This window comes from Ranitomeya imitator, chromosome 1 (assembly GCF_032444005.1).
Source record: "Ranitomeya imitator isolate aRanImi1 chromosome 1, aRanImi1.pri, whole genome shotgun sequence".
Classification (NCBI taxonomy): Eukaryota; Metazoa; Chordata; class Amphibia; order Anura; family Dendrobatidae; genus Ranitomeya; species Ranitomeya imitator.
The window spans coordinates 637,070,203-637,088,949 of NC_091282.1; the positions used below are offsets into that span (position 1 = coordinate 637,070,203).

Here is an 18,747-nt window from a genome sequence, read left to right on the forward strand (position 1 = left end):
GATGAGTTGACGTTTTTATTGGTAACATTTTCGGGCACGTGACATTTTTTGATCGCTTTTTATTCCAAAAACCAGCTAATCATGAATTTCTTTTGGGGGAGGCGTTTATACCATTCCGCGTTTGGTAAAATTGATAAAGCAGTTTTATTCTTCGGGTCAGTATAATTACAGCGATACCTCATTTATAATCATTTTTTTATGTTTTGGCGCTTTTATACGATAAAAACTATTTTATAGAAAAAATTATTATTTTTGCATCGCTTTATTCTGAGGACTATAACTTTTTTATTTTTTTGCTGATGATGCTGTATGGCGGCTCGTTTCTGGCGGGACAAGATGACGTTTTCAGCGGTACCATGGTTATTTATATCTGTCTTTCTGATAGCGTGTTATTCCACTTTTTGTTCGGCGGTATGATAATAAAGCGTTGTTTTTTGCCTCTTTTTTTCTTTTCTTACGGTGTTTACTAAAGGGGTTAACTAGTGGGACAGTTTTATAGGTTGGGTCGTTACGGACGCGGCGATACTAAATATGTGTACTTTTGTTTTGTTTTTTTTATTTAGATAAAGAAATGAATTTATGGGAGTAATATATATATATATATATATATATTTTTTTTTTTTCATTATTTAGGAATTTTTTTATTTTTTAACTTTTTTACTTTGTCCCAGGGGGGGACATCACAGATCGGTGATCTGACAGTTTGCACAGCACTCAGTCAGATCACCAATCTGTCTGAGAGCTATGCAGGCTTCACAGTGCCTGCTCTGAGCAGGCTCTGTGAAGCCACCTCCCTCCCTGCAGGACCCGGATGCCGCGGCCATTTTGGATCCGGGCCTGGAGCAGGGAGGGAGGTAAGGAGACCCTCACAGCAATGCGATCACATCGCGTTGCTGCGGGGGTCTCAGGGAAGCCCGCAGGGAGCCCCCTCCCTGCGCGATGCTTCCCTGTACCGCCGGCACACCGCGATCATATTTGATCGCGGTGTGCCGGGGGCGGTCCGTGACCGCTCCTGGCAAATAGTACCAGATGTCAGCTGTGATAGGCAGCTCCCCCCCTGAGCGCGGCCGATCGCGCTGGACGTACTATTCCATCCTTGGGAAGTAGGGCCCACCCCACATGGATGGAATAGTACGTCCATTGGCAGAAAGGGGTTAAACTACTCGACTGCTGCTTTAGCACTATGCTTTGGGTCATTGTCTTGTTGGAAGGTGAACCTCCGACTGTCTCAAATCAGTGACAGACGAACAGGTTTTGCTCAAGAATATCCCTGTATTTTGCACCATCTATCGTCTCTTCAACTGGGACCATTTTGCCTGTCCCTGTTCTTGGGGTGATGAACACTAGACTAGACGTTTCTTACTTACTGGTAACAGGATTTTACAGAGCCCATGACAGCACCACCTGAGAGAGGTTTATCCACCCATCAAGGCCACGAAACCTACTGAATAAAAGGGTGGCACCTCTCCTCCGCATGCGCTCTTTCTTAAACACCCTTAAACCTTAAAGTGCACACCACTAGTGATAAAACGGGGAGGGAATAAAAGTATGCCATCGTAGGTTCTGTAAAATCCTGTTACCGGTAAGTAATTACGATTTTTTTCCCCTTCTCCCATGACAGTACCACCTGAGAGATTTATATAGATCAAAAGCACCCTAGAGAGGTGTCACCGCTTGTAACACCTTTCTCCCAAAGAACAGGTCATCAGAGGAAGACAGCTTAAGATGGTAGTATTTATAGAAGGTTGAATGGGAATACCATGTTGCCGCCTTATATATTGTCGATCAACACCTGTGCCTTCTCAGCCCAGGAGGTCACCCTGGCCCTGGTTGAATGGGCCTGCAGGTTCTCACAAACCGGCATATTTCTAGAAGTGTATGCTAGGGTAATTGCGTCCTTAACCCATCTAGCTATAGTACCCCTCGTAACCTTAAGACCTTCCCTAATTCCCTGAAAAGACACGAATAAGGACTCACTTTTCCTCCACTGTCTTGACATGTATCAGTATTGTACCAAGGCCCTCCTAACATCTAACGCGTGAAGCCTGCGTTCCTCCGCATTTTTCAACTTACTAAAAAAAGGAGGGGAGAACCATCTCCTGGCTTCTATGAAACTTTGAGGCTACCTTCGGAAGATACGCTGGATCTGGCCTCAGATTAACCCTTTCATCCGATATCTGCATGAATGGGTGATTGATAGAGCCTGTAAATCACTAACCCTGCAGGCTGATGTTAGGGTCACTAATATCACAGTTTTTAGTGTTACTACTTTAGCCAGTAATTCATTCAAGGGCTCAAAGGGAGAATTTGTCTATGCCTTAAGAACTAGGTTTAAGTCTCAAGGAGGCATCTTTGGGGCTGGCATTGGTCTCGACCTATGGCATGCTTTAATGAACCTAACTATCCATCTATCCACCGCTAGGTTATAATTATATAGGGCTGCCAAAGCAGACACTTGCACCTTAAGGGTGCTAGTGACTAGGGCCATATCCACACCCTTTTGAAAAAAAATTCAATATAGCCTTAAATATAAACCTAGGCCTCCCCACGGACTCTTCTGAACCAGATAAGAATTTAGCCCATATCCTGCCGTATATTCTAGTCGTTACCAGATTTCCACTCAGCAGCAGGGAAGCGACTAAAGCCAGGGAGAAGCCTTTTTCTATTAATAGTGCCTTCTCAAACTCCAGACCGCCAAATGCAGACCTGACCTCTGAGGAGGAGACACGGCGCCCTGGCTGAGGAGGCCTGAAGTATCCAGGAGAATCCATGGACCTAATAAGAACATTCTACTCATCAGTGAGAACTGTGGCCTCTTGGACTGCCGAAATCAACATCAATGGGGAAAATGCGCAAGCCAGCCTGAAATCCCAAGAAATCTTTAGTGCATCCAAAGCATACGGTCTTTCTCTTGGGTTCAAAGAACACAAACACAAGATCTTAGTTTTCCTGTTTTTTTTTCTGTTGGAAAACAGGTCTATTTCTGTCTGTCCCCGTCGATCCATAATCTGCTGAAAAACTAGCGGATCCAGTTCCCATCCCCCCTGTTTCAGGGTATTACGAAAATCTGATTCTTCTTTCTCCTTCCCTTTTACAGTTAGGGCCAGAAATATTTGGACAGTGACACAAGTTTTGTTATTTTAGCTGTTTACAAAAACATGTTCAGAAATACAATTATATATGTAATATGGGCTGAAAGTGCACACTCCTAGCTGCAATATGATAGTTTCCACATCCAAATCGGAGAAAGGGTTTAGGAATCATAGCTCTGTAATGCATAGGGTCCTCTTTTTCAAGGGACCAAAAGTAATTGGACAATGGACTCTAAGGGCTGCAATTAACTCTGAAGGCGTCTCCCTCGTTAACCTGTAATCAATGAAGTAGTTAAAAGGTCAGGGGTGGATTCCAGGTGTGTGGTTTTGCATTTGGAAACTGTTGCTGTGAGCAGACAACATGCGGTCAAAGGAACTCTCAATTGAGGTGAAGCAGAACATCCTGAGGCTGAAAAAAAAGAAAAAATCCATCAGAGAGATAGCAGACATGCTTGGAGTAGCAAAATCAACAGTTGGGTATATTCTGAGAAAAAAGGAATTGACTGGTGAGCTTGGGAACTCAAAAAGGCCTGGGCGTCCACGGATGACAACAGTGGTGGATGATCGCCGCATACTTAATTTGGTGAAGAAGAACCCGTTCACAACATCAACTGAAGTCCAGAACACTCTCAGTGAAGTAGGTGTATCTGTCTCTAAGTCAACAGTAAAGAGAAGACTCCATGACAGTAAATACAAAGGGTTCACATCTAGATGCAAACCATTCATCAATACCAAAAATAGACAGGCCAGAGTTAAATTTGCAGAAAAACACCTCAAGAAGCCAGCTCAGTTCTGGAAAAGTATTCTATGGACAGATGAGACAAAGATCAACCTGTACCAGAATGATGGGAAGAAAAAAGTTTGGAGAAGAAAGGGAACGGCACATGATCCAAGGCACACCACATCCTCTGTAAAACATGGTGGAGGCAACGTGATGGCATGGGCATGCATGGCTTTCAATGGCACTGGGTCACTTGTGTTTATTGATGACATAAGAGCAGACAAGAGTAGCCGGATGAATTCTGAAGTGTACCGGGATATACTTTCAGCCCAGATTCAGCCAAATGCTGCAAAGTTGATTGGACGGCGCTTCATAGTACAGATGGACAATGACCCCAAGCATACAGCCAAAGCTACCCAGGAGTTCATGAGTGCCAAAAAGTGGAACATTCTGCAATGGCCAAGTCAATCTCCAGATCTAAACCCAATTGAGCATGCATTTCACTTGCTCAAATCCAGACTTAAGACGGAAAGACCCACAAACAAGCAAGACCTGAAGGCTGCGGCTGTAAAGGCCTGGCAAAGCATTAAGAAGGAGGAAACCCAGCGTTTGGTGATGTCCATGGGTTCCAGACTTAAGGCAGTGATTGCCTCCAAAGGATTTGCAACAAAATATTGAAAATAAAAATATTTTGTTTGGGTTATGTTTATTTGTCCAATTACTTTTGACCTCCTAAAATGTGGAGTGTTTGTAAAGAAATGTGTACAATTCCTACATTTTCTATCAGATATTTTTGTTCAACCCTTCAAATTAAACGTTACAATCTGCACTTGAATTCTGTTGTAGAGGTTTCATTTCAAATCCAATGTGGTGGCATGCAGAGCCCAACTCGCGAAAATTGTGTCACTGTCCAAATATTTCTGGCCCTAACTGTATATGCAGTGTGATTAGTCTCAATTGATGTTCTTCCTTTAATTAACGAATTAACCGTGATAGCATCAGGGCCCGGGAACTTGTGCCCCCATGATGGTTGATACAGGCAACTGTAGTCTGGTTGTCTAACATTACCCGAATGTGGTGCCACTCTACATGGGGAAATAATTCTACTACTGCTTTCTTACCGCCAGTAGCTCTTTCATGTTTGATGAATGGTCACCTTCAGTCTCTGACCAGACACCCTGGAATACGTGCTCTCCGAGATGTGCTCCCCATCCTTCTGCGCTCGCATACATCACAATCACGTCTGTTACCCGGTAAGACCACAGAATTCCATGCGGCAGATTCCCCGAGTCCAGCCACCAAGCCATGGAGTCGATTGCTCTTTGGGAAAGCACTACCTTCCCTTCTAAATGACCTCCGAGTCTTCTTTATCCTAAGACATCCAGTTGTAAACTCCTGGAGTGAATCTGGGCCCATTGGACTGCCGGAATACAGGAAGTCATTGTTCCTAGTAGAGACGTAGCATTCCTTGGGGTCATAACTGGGTTGGTAACCACTGCTGATACAAGGGCTATGATCTGGTTTTTCTTTTCCTCTGGTAAAAGACATGCTTGTTCCTCAGAGTCCAAAATAAGTCTGAACCTCTAGGGGCTGCAGTCTTGACTTCTCCATATTTATCATCCATCCTAGCCGAGTCAGAGCGGTTTGATCTGCCTCAGCTGATGACTGCAGTCCTCCTCTGACCTGTCAATTACCAAAAAATCATCCAGATATGCCACTATCAACACATTTTGTTCTCGGAAATGTGCAGTTACCTCTAAAATTATCTTGGTGAAAATTGTTGGGGCCAGGGATAGACCAAAAGGTAGTGCCCGGTATTGGAAGTGCCCTAGCTGTCTGTCTATATATACTGCTACTCTCAGGTACTGCTGGTCTCTCTGATGGATGGGGACATAGTAGTTTGCATCCTTCAAATCTAGGATGCTCATATAGTAGCCTGGGAACAAGATCTTTATTGACTCCATGTTGAATGGTCTGTCGACCAGAAACTTGTTGAGACTTCGCAGGTTGACAATAGTCCTAAAGGACTGGTCAGGTTTCCTTATCAGGAACAGGGAAGAATAAAATCCCTTCCCCTGCTGCTGAACCAGTATCTCCACCAGAACCTGTTTCTGCAGTAAGCCTAACACTTCTGCTTTATCTAGGATATCATCCAGAGCCTGGCCGAAAATATATTTCCCTTCACATGGGACTGAACATAGTCTGGCCTTGGACTGAGCATCCCCTGGCTAGCTTTTGAGCCACAAAGCTCTGCGGCCCGCATTTGATAGATTTGCTGACCTAGCTGCCAACCTGACGAAATCTGCAGAGGCTTTAGTCAGGAAGGCAGCTGCTCCCTGCATCAGTGGAAGGTTTGCGAAGATCTTTTCCCTAGGGGTGGTGTTCTTGATTTTGTCCTCAAGCTGCTGTAGCCACACCATCACGGACCTGGCTGTGCAGGTTGCCAGTTTTAACGACCCTGCTGATGATTCCCATATCCGTTTCAGAAAAACCACTGCCTTCTTGTTCAGGGAGTCTTTAAGAGCCCCTAGGTCCTCAAAGGCCAATGTAGACTTCTTTACTAGAGATGGGCGAACACCTGGTTGTTTGGGTTCGGCCGAACAGTTACAAAACTTTCGGGTTCGGGTACCAGAACAGTACCCGGACCCCATTCACTTGAACGGGGGGCCCAAACATCCAGTGTTTGCCATGCTGTCAAGTGCATGACAGGGCGGCAAACGCTTCTGATCGTAGGTGAAATCATCCCCGCAGGTCAGAGAGCCAAGGTTCCCACACGGTCAAAAGACAGTGTGAGCGCTCAGCTGTGATTGGAGGTATAAAGTTTACCTCCGGTCACTGATGGGAGCTGTAGTCCCATCCACTGACATCATCCAACACCTTCTGCCGCTAATACCAGCGAGACAAGGAGCGGCTGATGGGTGTGTTCACTAGCAGACTCCTGCGCTGTCAATTTTAAAAAAAGAACAGTGTGGGTTCCCCTGTATTTTTGATAACCAGTCAGGCAAAACTCACAGCTGGGGGCTGCAACCCTCAGCTGTCAGCTTCAATGAGGCTGGTTATCAAGAACAGAAGGGTCCTCGCGTTGTATTTTTTTTTATAAAATTATTTAAATAACTAAATAAATGATGTGGGGTCCCCATTTTTGACAACCAGCCTTGCTAAAGCAGACGGCTGGGGGCCGATATTCTCAGGCTGGCAAGGGGCCATGGATATTGGTCCCCCCCAGCCTAAAAATAGCAGCCCGCAAGCTGCATCTTATTAGATGCCCCAATTCTAGCACTTTGCCCAGCTCTTCCCACTTGCCCTGTAGCGGTGGCAAGTGGGGTTCATATTTGTGGACTTTATGTCCCCTTTGTGTTGTCAGGTGACATCAAACCCACGACTTAGTAATGGAGAGGCGTCTGTAAGACACATATCCATCACTAATCCTATAGTTGTATGCTAAATACAGACATAGCCGGAATAAAGTCCTTTATTAGAGATAAAAAAAGTGTTCTATTTAAAAACAACAAACATAGTTATACTCACCCAACGCCTAATTCCACCAAAGCGCTCGTCTTCTGTAAGAAAACAAAAATAAAAAAAAAAACTAGATCTCTCAACTCTGCGTCGTTCTGTCCCACGCTGTAATCCATGTCTGGGGAAATACTGTTTTCTGTCCAGGCTGAGAACCACTGGTGAATGAGCTGCTGTGAGCGCAGCATCAGTGACCGGCAGTGATGTCATAGAGGTTACCTCTGGTCACTGAGGCAGCTTTCCCAGTCAGACATGTAACACTTAGATTGCACACAGGTGGACGACCTGTCACTAAGCATGTGACTTATGAAGGGAATTGCTTGCACCAGAAAATTTTAGGGACTTCATAGCAAAAAGGGGTGACTACATATGCACATGTCAATTTTGTTATTTGATCAAATAAAATTTATGTATGCCTAGATTTTTCTCACTTCACTACCTTACATTATTTAGTGCTAATGCATCACACACAAATCGGATACAAAACTATTTACACACAGGATGTAATGTAAGAAAATAGATAAAAAGCCAAGTGAGTGAATAGTTTCACAAGTCACTGTACACACACTCTACAATTCTGTAACACTGAAGACTCCTGTAGAGTTAGCAGCTGTCTACCTATCCCTGCCAGAGACCTCAGGCAGTCCTGGATTCCTCCATCTGCAGTAGGATCAATGTCTGCATTTTTGGAGGCCTGTTTATGTGACATTATTTGCATATGTCCACATCCCCCTTACTGCAGAGCCTCACCTGGTCTGTCAGGAATGAGGGCTTGTAGGAGCCATCGGTGGGAGTGTTCCCCGTTCCCCGCAGAGACTTCATGTGAGACACTGCCATGCGTAGGATGGTCAGCTTGTCGGGCTTACGTGCCAGGGCACTGCAGGTGGGCACCATGTCTGAGAGCTCGGTGATGTAGGCCGTCATTTTGTTCCTTCGCCTCCGCTCGATCTCACTGTGATTCTCCCTGCAGCAGAACAGAATAGAGAGCAGTCACAAAGAAGACGGGGCATAAGAACAGTAGTAAGGTGGACCAGCTCTTCTCGGCTACGGGACACTGTGGTAACACGCCAGCCATGCAAGCCAAAGTGAGGAAAAAAAACGCAGAGCGTTAGTATAATACTACATGTACAGGAGCTTACGGGATATGACGGTATTATCATGGTCAGTAATAATACATCCGCCATAGTACAGCACAGCCCCACATCCCTGTGCCCTATTACCATCCATAGAGGCAGAGCGCCACATGGCGGCCTTCTCTGCCGATCCAGCAGAGATCATAGGAGACTAATTCCTGTGGATCGGTGGACAGGGTGCCGGTGGTAGGACCCCAGGGATTATACATTTAGTGCCTATCTTGTATCCAGCCACAACCTGATGGCATGGTGCCCATAGGAGGCCATGCAGCTGGAAGCCTATAACAGGCTCCCCCATCGCCTCCATCTTTGCACTCTCGTGAAACGCCATCTGTGGCTGGGCTTTATAGGAGAACCTTCATTTTTCTATATACTGAAATGCAACGCAAGCCAGGAAAACATTGCAGGTTCAAGACCAATAAAAAAAGTAAAAAAAAATATATACATGGTAAATAAAACATAACATAGAATTAAGCCTCTTTCACGAATCAAAAAGAAATGGAAAAAACAATTGGAATCACTGAATCTGTAAAAACACAGTTTTTCCAGAATTTTACACTTTGGTTTGTTTGCACCATTAACTTTTACTGAAAGAAAAAAAAAACTCCAAAGTTGTTCTGCAAAAAAACTGAACCCTTTGAAAGGCTGTGTGGAAGGAAACATAAAAGAAAAAAAAGTTACGGCTCTTGGAAGAAGTAAACAAAGGGATAAAAAACAAGTGCGAGAACAAAAAATGTCTGCGCAGTTAAGGGGTCAACCAGAAATTTAAAAAAAAAAAAAAAGATGAAAACTTTTGGAGCATTTCCTCTGAAACCAGACAGACATTCCCTGACACGGTCTGAATCTGGGGCTGCAGTGTAGGGGGCCATATTGTGCCTTCAGGTCTTGTGTGATGGCAGATTCCAGCAAAACCTGTAAGAAATAATGGCGGCTCTGGGTTGCGATGCTGCCATGTTGACTGTTCCAATGACAGCCAGCTGCACTGTGATTGCTGCTCCAGAGCATCAGAAGCACTGCCAGATCAGTGATGTGATACTGGACATAGCACAGCATTGGAAAGAGAAAGAAAGAAAAAGAGAGAAAGATAGATAAAGAGAGCCTCTGCATGAAGTGAGACGGGCGCCTCTGTCACTCTGCTCTTGTGTCAATCAAGCTGCATACAAGAATAGCAGAGGCAAGTTTTCAGGTCAGGTCACACTAGATGTGAGACAATGGCAGGAGCAATGCATGCTGTAATGTGAGAAGGAAGGAAGCTCCAGCACCTATAGTCCTGAAAGAATGCTGATGAAGAGAAACTGCACACTTAAAATTCAATAAATTGACATAATACACTTGATACGTGCACACAAATCACTTTGTTTTCCTTTGTTGTGGGGAATGAGGGCAGCCCGGTTCCCCTACAGGAACGTCATAATTATCGTCTCCATTCACAACCGAAGCCGCACTCCGTAATGAGGAACACAGCTTTCACTTCTCATCACACAGTAACAGTCTCCCACAGTGGAGGACAGCACAAAGCCGGAGGGGAAGCGAGTCCTGCAGCCCCAGATCACACAGGAAACCAGTAACAAATTACAGTTCTACTCACTGTGAGAAATGAGCCAACCTCGCGGGAAATCTGCTGCCCAGACGGCTGAAGAAGTGGTTAACCAAAGTAAAAGGATCCAGGAAGTAAAAAGGAGCAGCAATGAGAGCCGCGACGGCGGCATCTGGGTGGGATCAGCAGAATATAGCACTGAGGAGTCTGTATTCTCAGGCAAGGCTAAAGATCTGCAGCTTATCCAAGTCCGCTTCCACTGGGGGCGCTCTTTCACTATTGCCTATGGGAATCAGCTGTGCTGAAAAATGGTACTGCAGGTGGTAATAAAGGTTGCATGGCTCCTGTAGACAGGGCAGTCCGCCCTCACTATAATCACCAACAGGATTATTTGGAGACTCAATATATAATGCAGTAAGGAACTTTTCATAAGAATTGGTGCAGCCCCTCTAACCCCTGTAATTAGGCTGGCTCCTCGGGCTAAAAGAGCTCCCCTTTTGTGTTGGTCCGAGGGTCAGGTCACCAGTGAGAGCAGTGGACTAGAATGTCGGTGCGGAGACACTTCTATTTAGTGGGGTCCCACTTCACACACCCAGTGCCAAATTGTGGAAAGATGGAAGCTTTTTGCAGGGTTCCCTTCTGGCCGTCATGGACTGATAAGGCTCCTGCAAACATTCTTTGCTCATCTCTCCAGACTCTGCAAACAAAAGCATTGGCCCTAGTATCCCCCCCACCTAACATCATCAGGAAGAGACGAGAGGTCCCCATAAAACCCTCCTTACACCAACTGGGGGTCTGCAGATGCCCGGTGTACAGTTTTTCCAGGTGGGCAGGCAGCGGCCTAACAAACACATGAAAGGGTGCGGTGCTGGGGGGACGCAAGTGTGTGCTAATGATGCTGAAGACCCCCTGTACTCGCCATGACTGCTTTCCGGTGAAAGCCAATACCTAGCATTCCTAGGAGACAGTCAATTTTTCCTCTATACAGCAGTACTGAGGCATTACTGTATACAGCACCGGTGAACGGATGATCGCAGGTTCAAGTCCCTTAAGGAGACTAACAAATATATATCAAGTAAAAAGGTTTAAAAAAAAATAAAGAAATCACCCTTTAAAAATTAAATAAGGCTACTTTCACACTAGCGTTTTCTGCAATCCGTCACAATGCGTCGTTTTGCAGAAAAAACGCATCCTGCAAAAGTGCTTGCAGGATGCGTTTTTTCCCCATAGACTTGTATTGACGACGCATTTGCGACGGATTGCCACACGTCGCATCCGTCGAGCGACGGATGCGTCGTGCTTTGGCGGACCGTCGGGAGCAAAAAACGCTACATGTAGCGTTTTTTGCTCCTGACGGACCGCTTTTTACGACCGTGCATGCACGGCCGGAACTCCGCCCCCACCTCCCCGCACCTTACAATGGGGCAGCGGATGCGCCGGAGAAATGCATCCGCTGCCTCCATTGTGCAATGCGTTAAACGCTAGCGTCGGAATCTCCGACGCTAGTGTGAAAGAAGCCTTTGAAAAATAAACATTTGTCATTGTTGTGGGCTCGACTTCGATGAAAATATTTGCAACTACGCAAAATAAAAAAAGAAAATGGAACAAGAGGTCGATGAGAATAACTTATCTAACTGAAAATGGGTTTAATAAAAAATGTCCACTCAGGAACCTGCAAAAAAAAAAAAAAAACACATTCCCGCAGCCCCATCTCTCAAAAAAGAAAAGCGAAAGGGGTCTCAGAAAATGGCGACAAGCAAAAACTTTTTTTTTTTTTTAGTTTACACATTTCTGATTTTTTTCTTACTCCCGAAAACTATACAGATTTGGTGCTTGCATACTCGTACTGACATGAAGAATCATATTACCAGGTCATCTTTACCGGAAAGTGAATGCTGTAAATAAACCAAACAAAAATTGTGGAATTGTGCTTTTTACCCGCTCTTGGAATTTTTTTCTCGTTCAAAAATACAACTCGTTCCATAAAAACAAGCCTCATACTGCTATATGGATGGAAGAATATAAAGTATATGAAAAAAAAAAAATTATGGAGTATGGAAAAAGGGAAGGAAAAACCAAAAGCACAAAAAAAATGAAAAATCACTGCATCGCTATTCTCTGCAGAACCCCCTTTGCGGGAATCGCAGGCCCCCATCGGTCAGATCCACGGCTACCAGAAGTTATGCTGGAGAAGGAACGACCCCTGGCTGCCCTGATAATACAAGGACGGTTTGCGTCATCCATTAGAAGCCTCCTGTATGGAGCAGACCTCCATATTGGGGGCATTGTGTACGCCCTGAACAGAGTGTAGGCCCGGCCTGCTGGTGATTTGTAATATTGGCACAGAGCACACTCCAGTGTGATACCAAGAAGACCCCAGACTCCAGTGTGATACCCAAAGAGATCGCAAAGCTTAGGTAAGAGGGACGCCGTAAGCAGAGAATGTTGTATGGACACCATCAATATACCGCACCGCATAGGAAAAACCAGACGCAGATGGGAGGCCTCACGAGGCGGGCAACAGTGAGGTACAGCTTACCTGGCAAACCTTTCCTTGTCATTAGGCAGCTGCTCGTCGTCACATCTGCAATTCACAAGGTAAAAGAGACTAATTAGATAGGAGAGGATCTTAGACCCCACCTACAAACAGGAGTACAAATGGAGACCTTCAGTAGCTAACAGGCTGACATGGCGATACATCAGTACCACGAGATCGCATCATTTAAATGCTGCTGTATATCTGTGATGGCAGTGGTTCAACAGCTGCGAACAGAGCCAGTTCCCTTCACTGATCATTTTGAAGTTTCTGGTCCAAAAGCTGCGAACAGAGCCAGCTCCCTTCACTGATCATTTTGGGATCTCTTCTCTCAGCTGCGATCAAAGCCAGCTCTCTTTACAGATCATTTTAGGATCTCTGCTCTGACAGCAGCGATCAGAGCCAGGTCCCTTGGCTGACCATTTTGGGATATCTACTCCGATAGCTGTGATCAGAGCCAGCTCCCTTTACTGATCATTTTGGGATTTCTGGTCCAACAGCAGCAATCAGAGCCAGCTCCTTTCACTGATCATTTTGGGATCTCTTCTCACAGCTGCGATCAAATCCAGCTCCATTTACAGATCATTTTAGGATCTCTGCTCTGACAGCAGCGATCAGAGACACCTCCTTTCAGTGATCATTTTGTAATCTCTGCTCAGACAGCAGCGATCAGAGCCAGCTCCCTTCGCTGACCATTTTGGGATATCTACTCCGACAGCTGTGATCAGAGCCAGCTCCCTTCACTGATCATTTTGGGATTTCTGGTCCAACAGCAGTGATCAGAGCCAGCTCTCTAAACACTGATCATTTTGAAGTTTCTGCTCCGACCACAGCAATCAGAGCCAGCTCCTTTCACTGATCATTTTAGAATAACTGCTCTGACAGCAGCGATCAGAGCCAGCTCCTTTCACTGATCAGTTTGGAATTTCTGCTTGCAGTCAGTGAATGACAATAACAGGTTGAGGGTCTGGTTACAATTGTACCCATTTCAGGTTGATCCTACACAAGGTGTACTGACAGCACATCTGTTCTGGTAGTCACAACGTATTCGTCTGGGAGCACCACAGTACACCAGATACTATGGTAGCAATAGGACAGGCTGGCTACTGTATATCATGGTCTCATTAGTGCAAATTGTGCAACCGTACCGGAGGAATTTACTGCCGGAGTCTTCATCATCGTCATCATCATCATCGAAGTCCAACCTGAGGAAGAAAGAAAACAATAGCCTTAGAACATGGCCGCTGCTAGTCGTCATGCACACAGATCTTCCGGTCAGTCTGATAAGCAGGTTTTATCTGTTTAACTACAGTCATCTGATAACCCAGAACATATGATAACCAGGTAACAGAAGAGTTGTCTACACAGTCATGGGATCATACCCGGAGCGACGCTTGTTGGCTCTCTGCACCATGGACCCGCCGGCCTGAGAACTTGAGCCTGGGTTTCCTGAGGACACAGCGACCCCCAGAGAAGGGACATCTGACGCCATCTCTGCAGAAACAAGAAAGGAGGAAGAAATCAACGGCCGAGATATGGAGACAACAATTGAGGTTACAGGCACTGATGCAAGACTGGGCCCGGGGGAGCAGCAAGAGGCTCTGCAAGATTCTACCATAATAATCATCATCCATACCAATTATTTCTAAGTATCCGTTATAAGAATAATCCATATCACCATCCATTCCACTCACATCAATCATAAAAATTATCATCTGTACCACCAATTATATTAATCATCCATAGCACCATCAAAATCATCCTTTTCTATGCATCATAATCCATACCACCATCTAAAATCACCATCCATCACATGCAAATCCTCCATAGCACTAACAGGTATCAGCCATAGCATCAATTATCTGTCATCATCCAAATCATCCATTATATGCATCATCACCTATACCACCATGTAAATTTCCCAGAGAACTAATCATATAATATACCGGTACATCATCCACACCACCAAAATCACATATAAAAGGAATCCTATCAGCCACACCATAAATTTCATCTCTCATCATCCATAACAATTATTTCTGCAAGTCATAAACATCATCTCCGCCATCACGCATGTCAGCATTATTTATATTCATCAACATTCATATCTCCGTCCAAATTCTCCAATACCCTCAATCATATCCATCGCAACCATATGGCACTATAATCATCCACACTACCACCAGTCAGCCTCCCCAAACCATCATGTAAAATCACCATCCAAACAATTATAAATATCATCCATCATACCTTCCAAATTCTCCAACGCCAATCGTATCCATCATACCCATCCACATCATATAAATCACCAGTCAAACCACCAATGTCATTCCACAGCATCCATCATACATAAAAGTTTTTCTATCATCAGAATTAAAAAAAAACAAAAACATCCAAATTATCATTATATGATCATCATCCATGTACATTACCAAGACCATGAATCCTATAAGTCCCCATCAATCAGTTCTGCCATCATCCATACCACTGGCATTGCCTGTGGCACTTCAGAGAGAGGCAGGAGGAGGCATCACCATCACACACAGGGACCGAAACCCAGAAGTTAGGGGAAAAAAAAAAAAAAAGCATCGGAAGCCAAGAGATCACAGACTTCACAGAGAGAACACACCACTCCAACACAGTGACAGAGTAAACAAGCCGCACATGTGGCGGCACTATTTATATCCCAGCCATATGGGTTACATCAGAGGAGAAGGATGAGAGGACTTTCTGGAAGTGCCAGTCCTGCCATTGTCTTATGTAAATCCAGATCACATGACTACATCCGTAGTGTGCCAGCGACCAAGGACGGAGCGTGGCCGCCGACCCCACCACGGTCCCCCAGCGCTGCCGTAATCCTGTCACCGCATTTCCTTATTACACACGGTGTCATCACATCCTGACAGCACACAGTCCTGTGACCTTCACAAGTCACAGAAAATAGACGTCCTAAGAAAAACCATATCGTCAAGAGAAATGCATCACCAGAAAATAAAGGGACACATAATGGGGTCTCCACCGAACTGCTCCCACAAGGATGGAAGCGACCATTGTCCAAAACGTCATCAACAAGCTTAATTCAGAGCCCAGTGGTGGAGGCATTACATCCATCCCATGCTTGTGCTTGGTGATGCAAGACTGCATTAGTCCTTAACCCCTTACAGGCTGATTATATATCTGCTGAGAGACAGGACTACCGGTTGGCCGCAGCTTGTGTCACACGAGCTGGAGAGCCCATGGAATCAAGCACTATAACAAGGCCGCATGAGGACACAAGACGCATGTTGACAGCTTGCTTTCATTTCCTCTATCCTCTAGTAATGAGGCGCTATCAGGATGTTGCATGTTATGGTGGAATAAGCCCGGAGGGTGTCAGAAGCCTGGCAGACGTCAGGCCTGCTGACACTCTTCCCATCCTGCAGCTGGAGGAAATCTGCAGGACAGAACGTCCCATACTAAGAAAAGCTCTGCGCAGTGCTAACTGACTACAACTCCCATCAGGCCTGTACATTATACTCCATGGCGAGATTGTTCTGAAGAAGTCTAAACGATAGAGGATACAAAAATATTCAACACGTCCAAAACATTTTTGCTGCTCTTTAGCCCTGTTCCCCCTTTATTCGGGGGATCATACAGGCTGGACCACAAAGATCAGCGGATTAAGTGTCCTGCTCTCTGGGAAGACTGGGGAAATGGGGGCTGCCCACAATACACAAAAGCTCAGGTGAGGCCAGACGCCGACTGTATCATACAACTGACATCTGCCTCTAACAGCAGAGATCAGAGCCAACTCCGCTTTCTGCTGACAGTGCCTTAAATGCTGCCATCAATCACTGACAGCAGCGATCCTGCCTGGATCTTAACTGTTACCAGCACTGCGCTTTTCTGGACAGAGGAACATGTTGTAGCCATTCTTCACCCCCATACTACATCAGCCACGGTGGGCGTTCCACCCTGTAGTACGTCAGCAAAACCGAAGATAAAATCCACCTTGATTCAAGCCTCGCCAGTGGATTACTAATCTTGCCACCCCTATTACTAGGCTGAATCATATTGATGACCCTAATTTTCAGTGTTGAGGCATCACACTCACGAAATGTCTTAAAATGTCGTGGTAACGTTTTCAGCAAAGATATATCCTCAAACTCTATGGCTAGGTGGATATGGACTTTGAAAACGTTGTGTCTCTTTGGCCTTAATGAACACCTTAGCTTTGTTCCCTTCCTGTAAACCTTGGGTGTCAATCTTTCCCATTTTTAGTATAATTTATTCATAAACCTATATTTATTCAGTTTTTAATTCATAATTTTATACTATTTTCATTTTTAGTGTTCTTCCATGGAGATGTGGCCTTTCCTTCCTGGCTTAATCCTATGTCCAGACACGATATACTTTAAGGAGAATATACAAGAATAAAAGTGAATTGGAGTAATATCCATGTTAATGTTGCATATTATTTATTTTTTATTTATTTATTTTTTTTGTCATTATTTTTTTCAGTTTTTTCCCCCATTTTAGTTTGTTGTTTTTTTTTTTTTATAATCTTTATACCCCCCCCCCCCTCTGTTTTCACTTCGTTTTTTAGTCTATTCACACTACATTTGTATATTTATCACTCACCATGATTTGCATACCCCAATTTCCATAATTTACATTGAAACTAAGCATTTACACTTTTAACATATTGTATTGGTGTTTTTCTATGTGTAATATATACACTGCTCAAAAAAAAAGGGAACACTTAAACAACAGAATATAACTCCAAGTAATTCAAACTTCTGTGAAATCAAACTGTCCACTTAGGAAGCAACACTGATTGACAATCAATTTCACATGCTGTTGTGCAAATGGAATAGACAACAGATGGAAATTATTGGCAATTATCAAGACACCCTCAAAGGAGTGGTACCAATGCTTTCAGGCTGATGTTTTGGTCATGGTTGAATGTTGTTTGTGCTTTCACACTCATGGTAGCATGAGACAGACTCTACAACCCACACAAGTGGCTCAGGTAGTGCAGCTCATCCAGGATGGCACATCAATGCGAGCTGTGGCAAAAAGGTTTGCTGTGTCTGTCAGCGTAGTGTCCAAAGACTGGAGGTGCAACCAGGAGACAGGCCAGTACACCAGGAGACATGGAGGGGGCCGTAGGAGGGCCACAACCCAGCAGCAGGACCGCTACCTCAGCCCTTGAGCAAGGAGGAACACGAAGAGCACTGCCAGAGGCCTGCAAAATGACCTCCAGCAGGCCACAAATGTGCATGTGTCTGCACAAACGGTTAGAAACCGACTCCATGAGGATGGTCTGAGTGACCGACGTCCTCAGATGGGGGTTGTGCTTACAGCCCAATACCATGCAGGACGCTTGGCATTTGCCACAGAACACCAGGATTGGCAAATTCGCCACTGGCGCCCTGTGCTCTTCACAGATGAAAGCAGGTTCACACTGAGCACATGTGACAGACGTGACAGAGTCTGGAGATGCCGTGGAGAGCGATCTGCTGTCTGCAACATTCTTCAGCATGACCAGTTTGGCATTGGGTCAGTAATGGTGTGGGGTGGCATTTCTTTGGAGGGCCGCACAGCCCTCTATGTGCTCGCCAGAGGTAGCCTGAATGCCATTAGGTACGGAGATGAGCTCCTCAGACCCCTTGTGAGACCATATGCTGGTGGTGTTGGCCCTGGGTTCCTCCTAATGCAGGACAATGCCAGACCTCATGTGGCTGGAGTGTGTCAGCAGTTCCTGAAAGATAAAGGCATTGAACCTATGGACTGGCCCGCCCCTTCCCCAGACCTGAATCCGATTGAACACATCTGGGACATCATGTCTCGCACCATCCACCAATGTCACTTTGCACCACAGACTGTCCAGGAGTTGGCGGATGCTTTAGTCCAGGTCTGGGAGGAGATCCCTCAGGAGACCATCCGCTGCCTCATCAGAAGCATGGCCAGGCGTTGTACGGAGGTCATACAGGCACGTGGAGGCCACACACACTACTGAGCATCATTTCCTTGTCGTGAGGCATTTCCACTGAAGTTGTATCAGCCTGTAACTTCATTTTCCACTTTGAATTTGAGCATCATTCCAACTTCAGACCTCCGTGGGATATTAGTTGTGATTTACGTTGCTCATTTTTAGGTTTTTATTGTTCTCAACACATTCCACTACGCAATGAATAATTATTTACAACTGGAATATTTAATTCAGTGAT

At 45.1% G+C, this 18,747-nt stretch overlaps 1 protein-coding gene across 2 annotated transcripts in view; it reads right to left on the reverse strand.

Moving 5' to 3' along the window:
* The window catches only part of ARNT (aryl hydrocarbon receptor nuclear translocator), a 60,252-nt gene that overhangs the window by 36,180 nt on the left and 5,325 nt on the right, over positions 1–18,747 (reverse strand). Inside the window, exons 1-5 of one of the 2 annotated variants that reach the window (XM_069727190.1) lie at positions 14,968–14,990; positions 13,918–14,029; positions 13,684–13,740; positions 12,539–12,583; positions 8,080–8,293 (exon numbers count right to left, since the gene is read on the reverse strand). In XM_069727190.1, the coding sequence (XP_069583291.1) occupies positions 8,080–8,293; positions 12,539–12,583; positions 13,684–13,740; positions 13,918–14,027 (426 nt within the window). In that variant the 5' untranslated portion in view covers positions 14,028–14,029; positions 14,968–14,990. Of the gene's footprint in view, positions 1–8,079; positions 8,294–12,538; positions 12,584–13,683; positions 13,741–13,917; positions 14,030–14,967; positions 14,991–18,747 lie in introns of those variants that run through there. The other variant, XM_069727198.1, reaches the window with a different exon arrangement.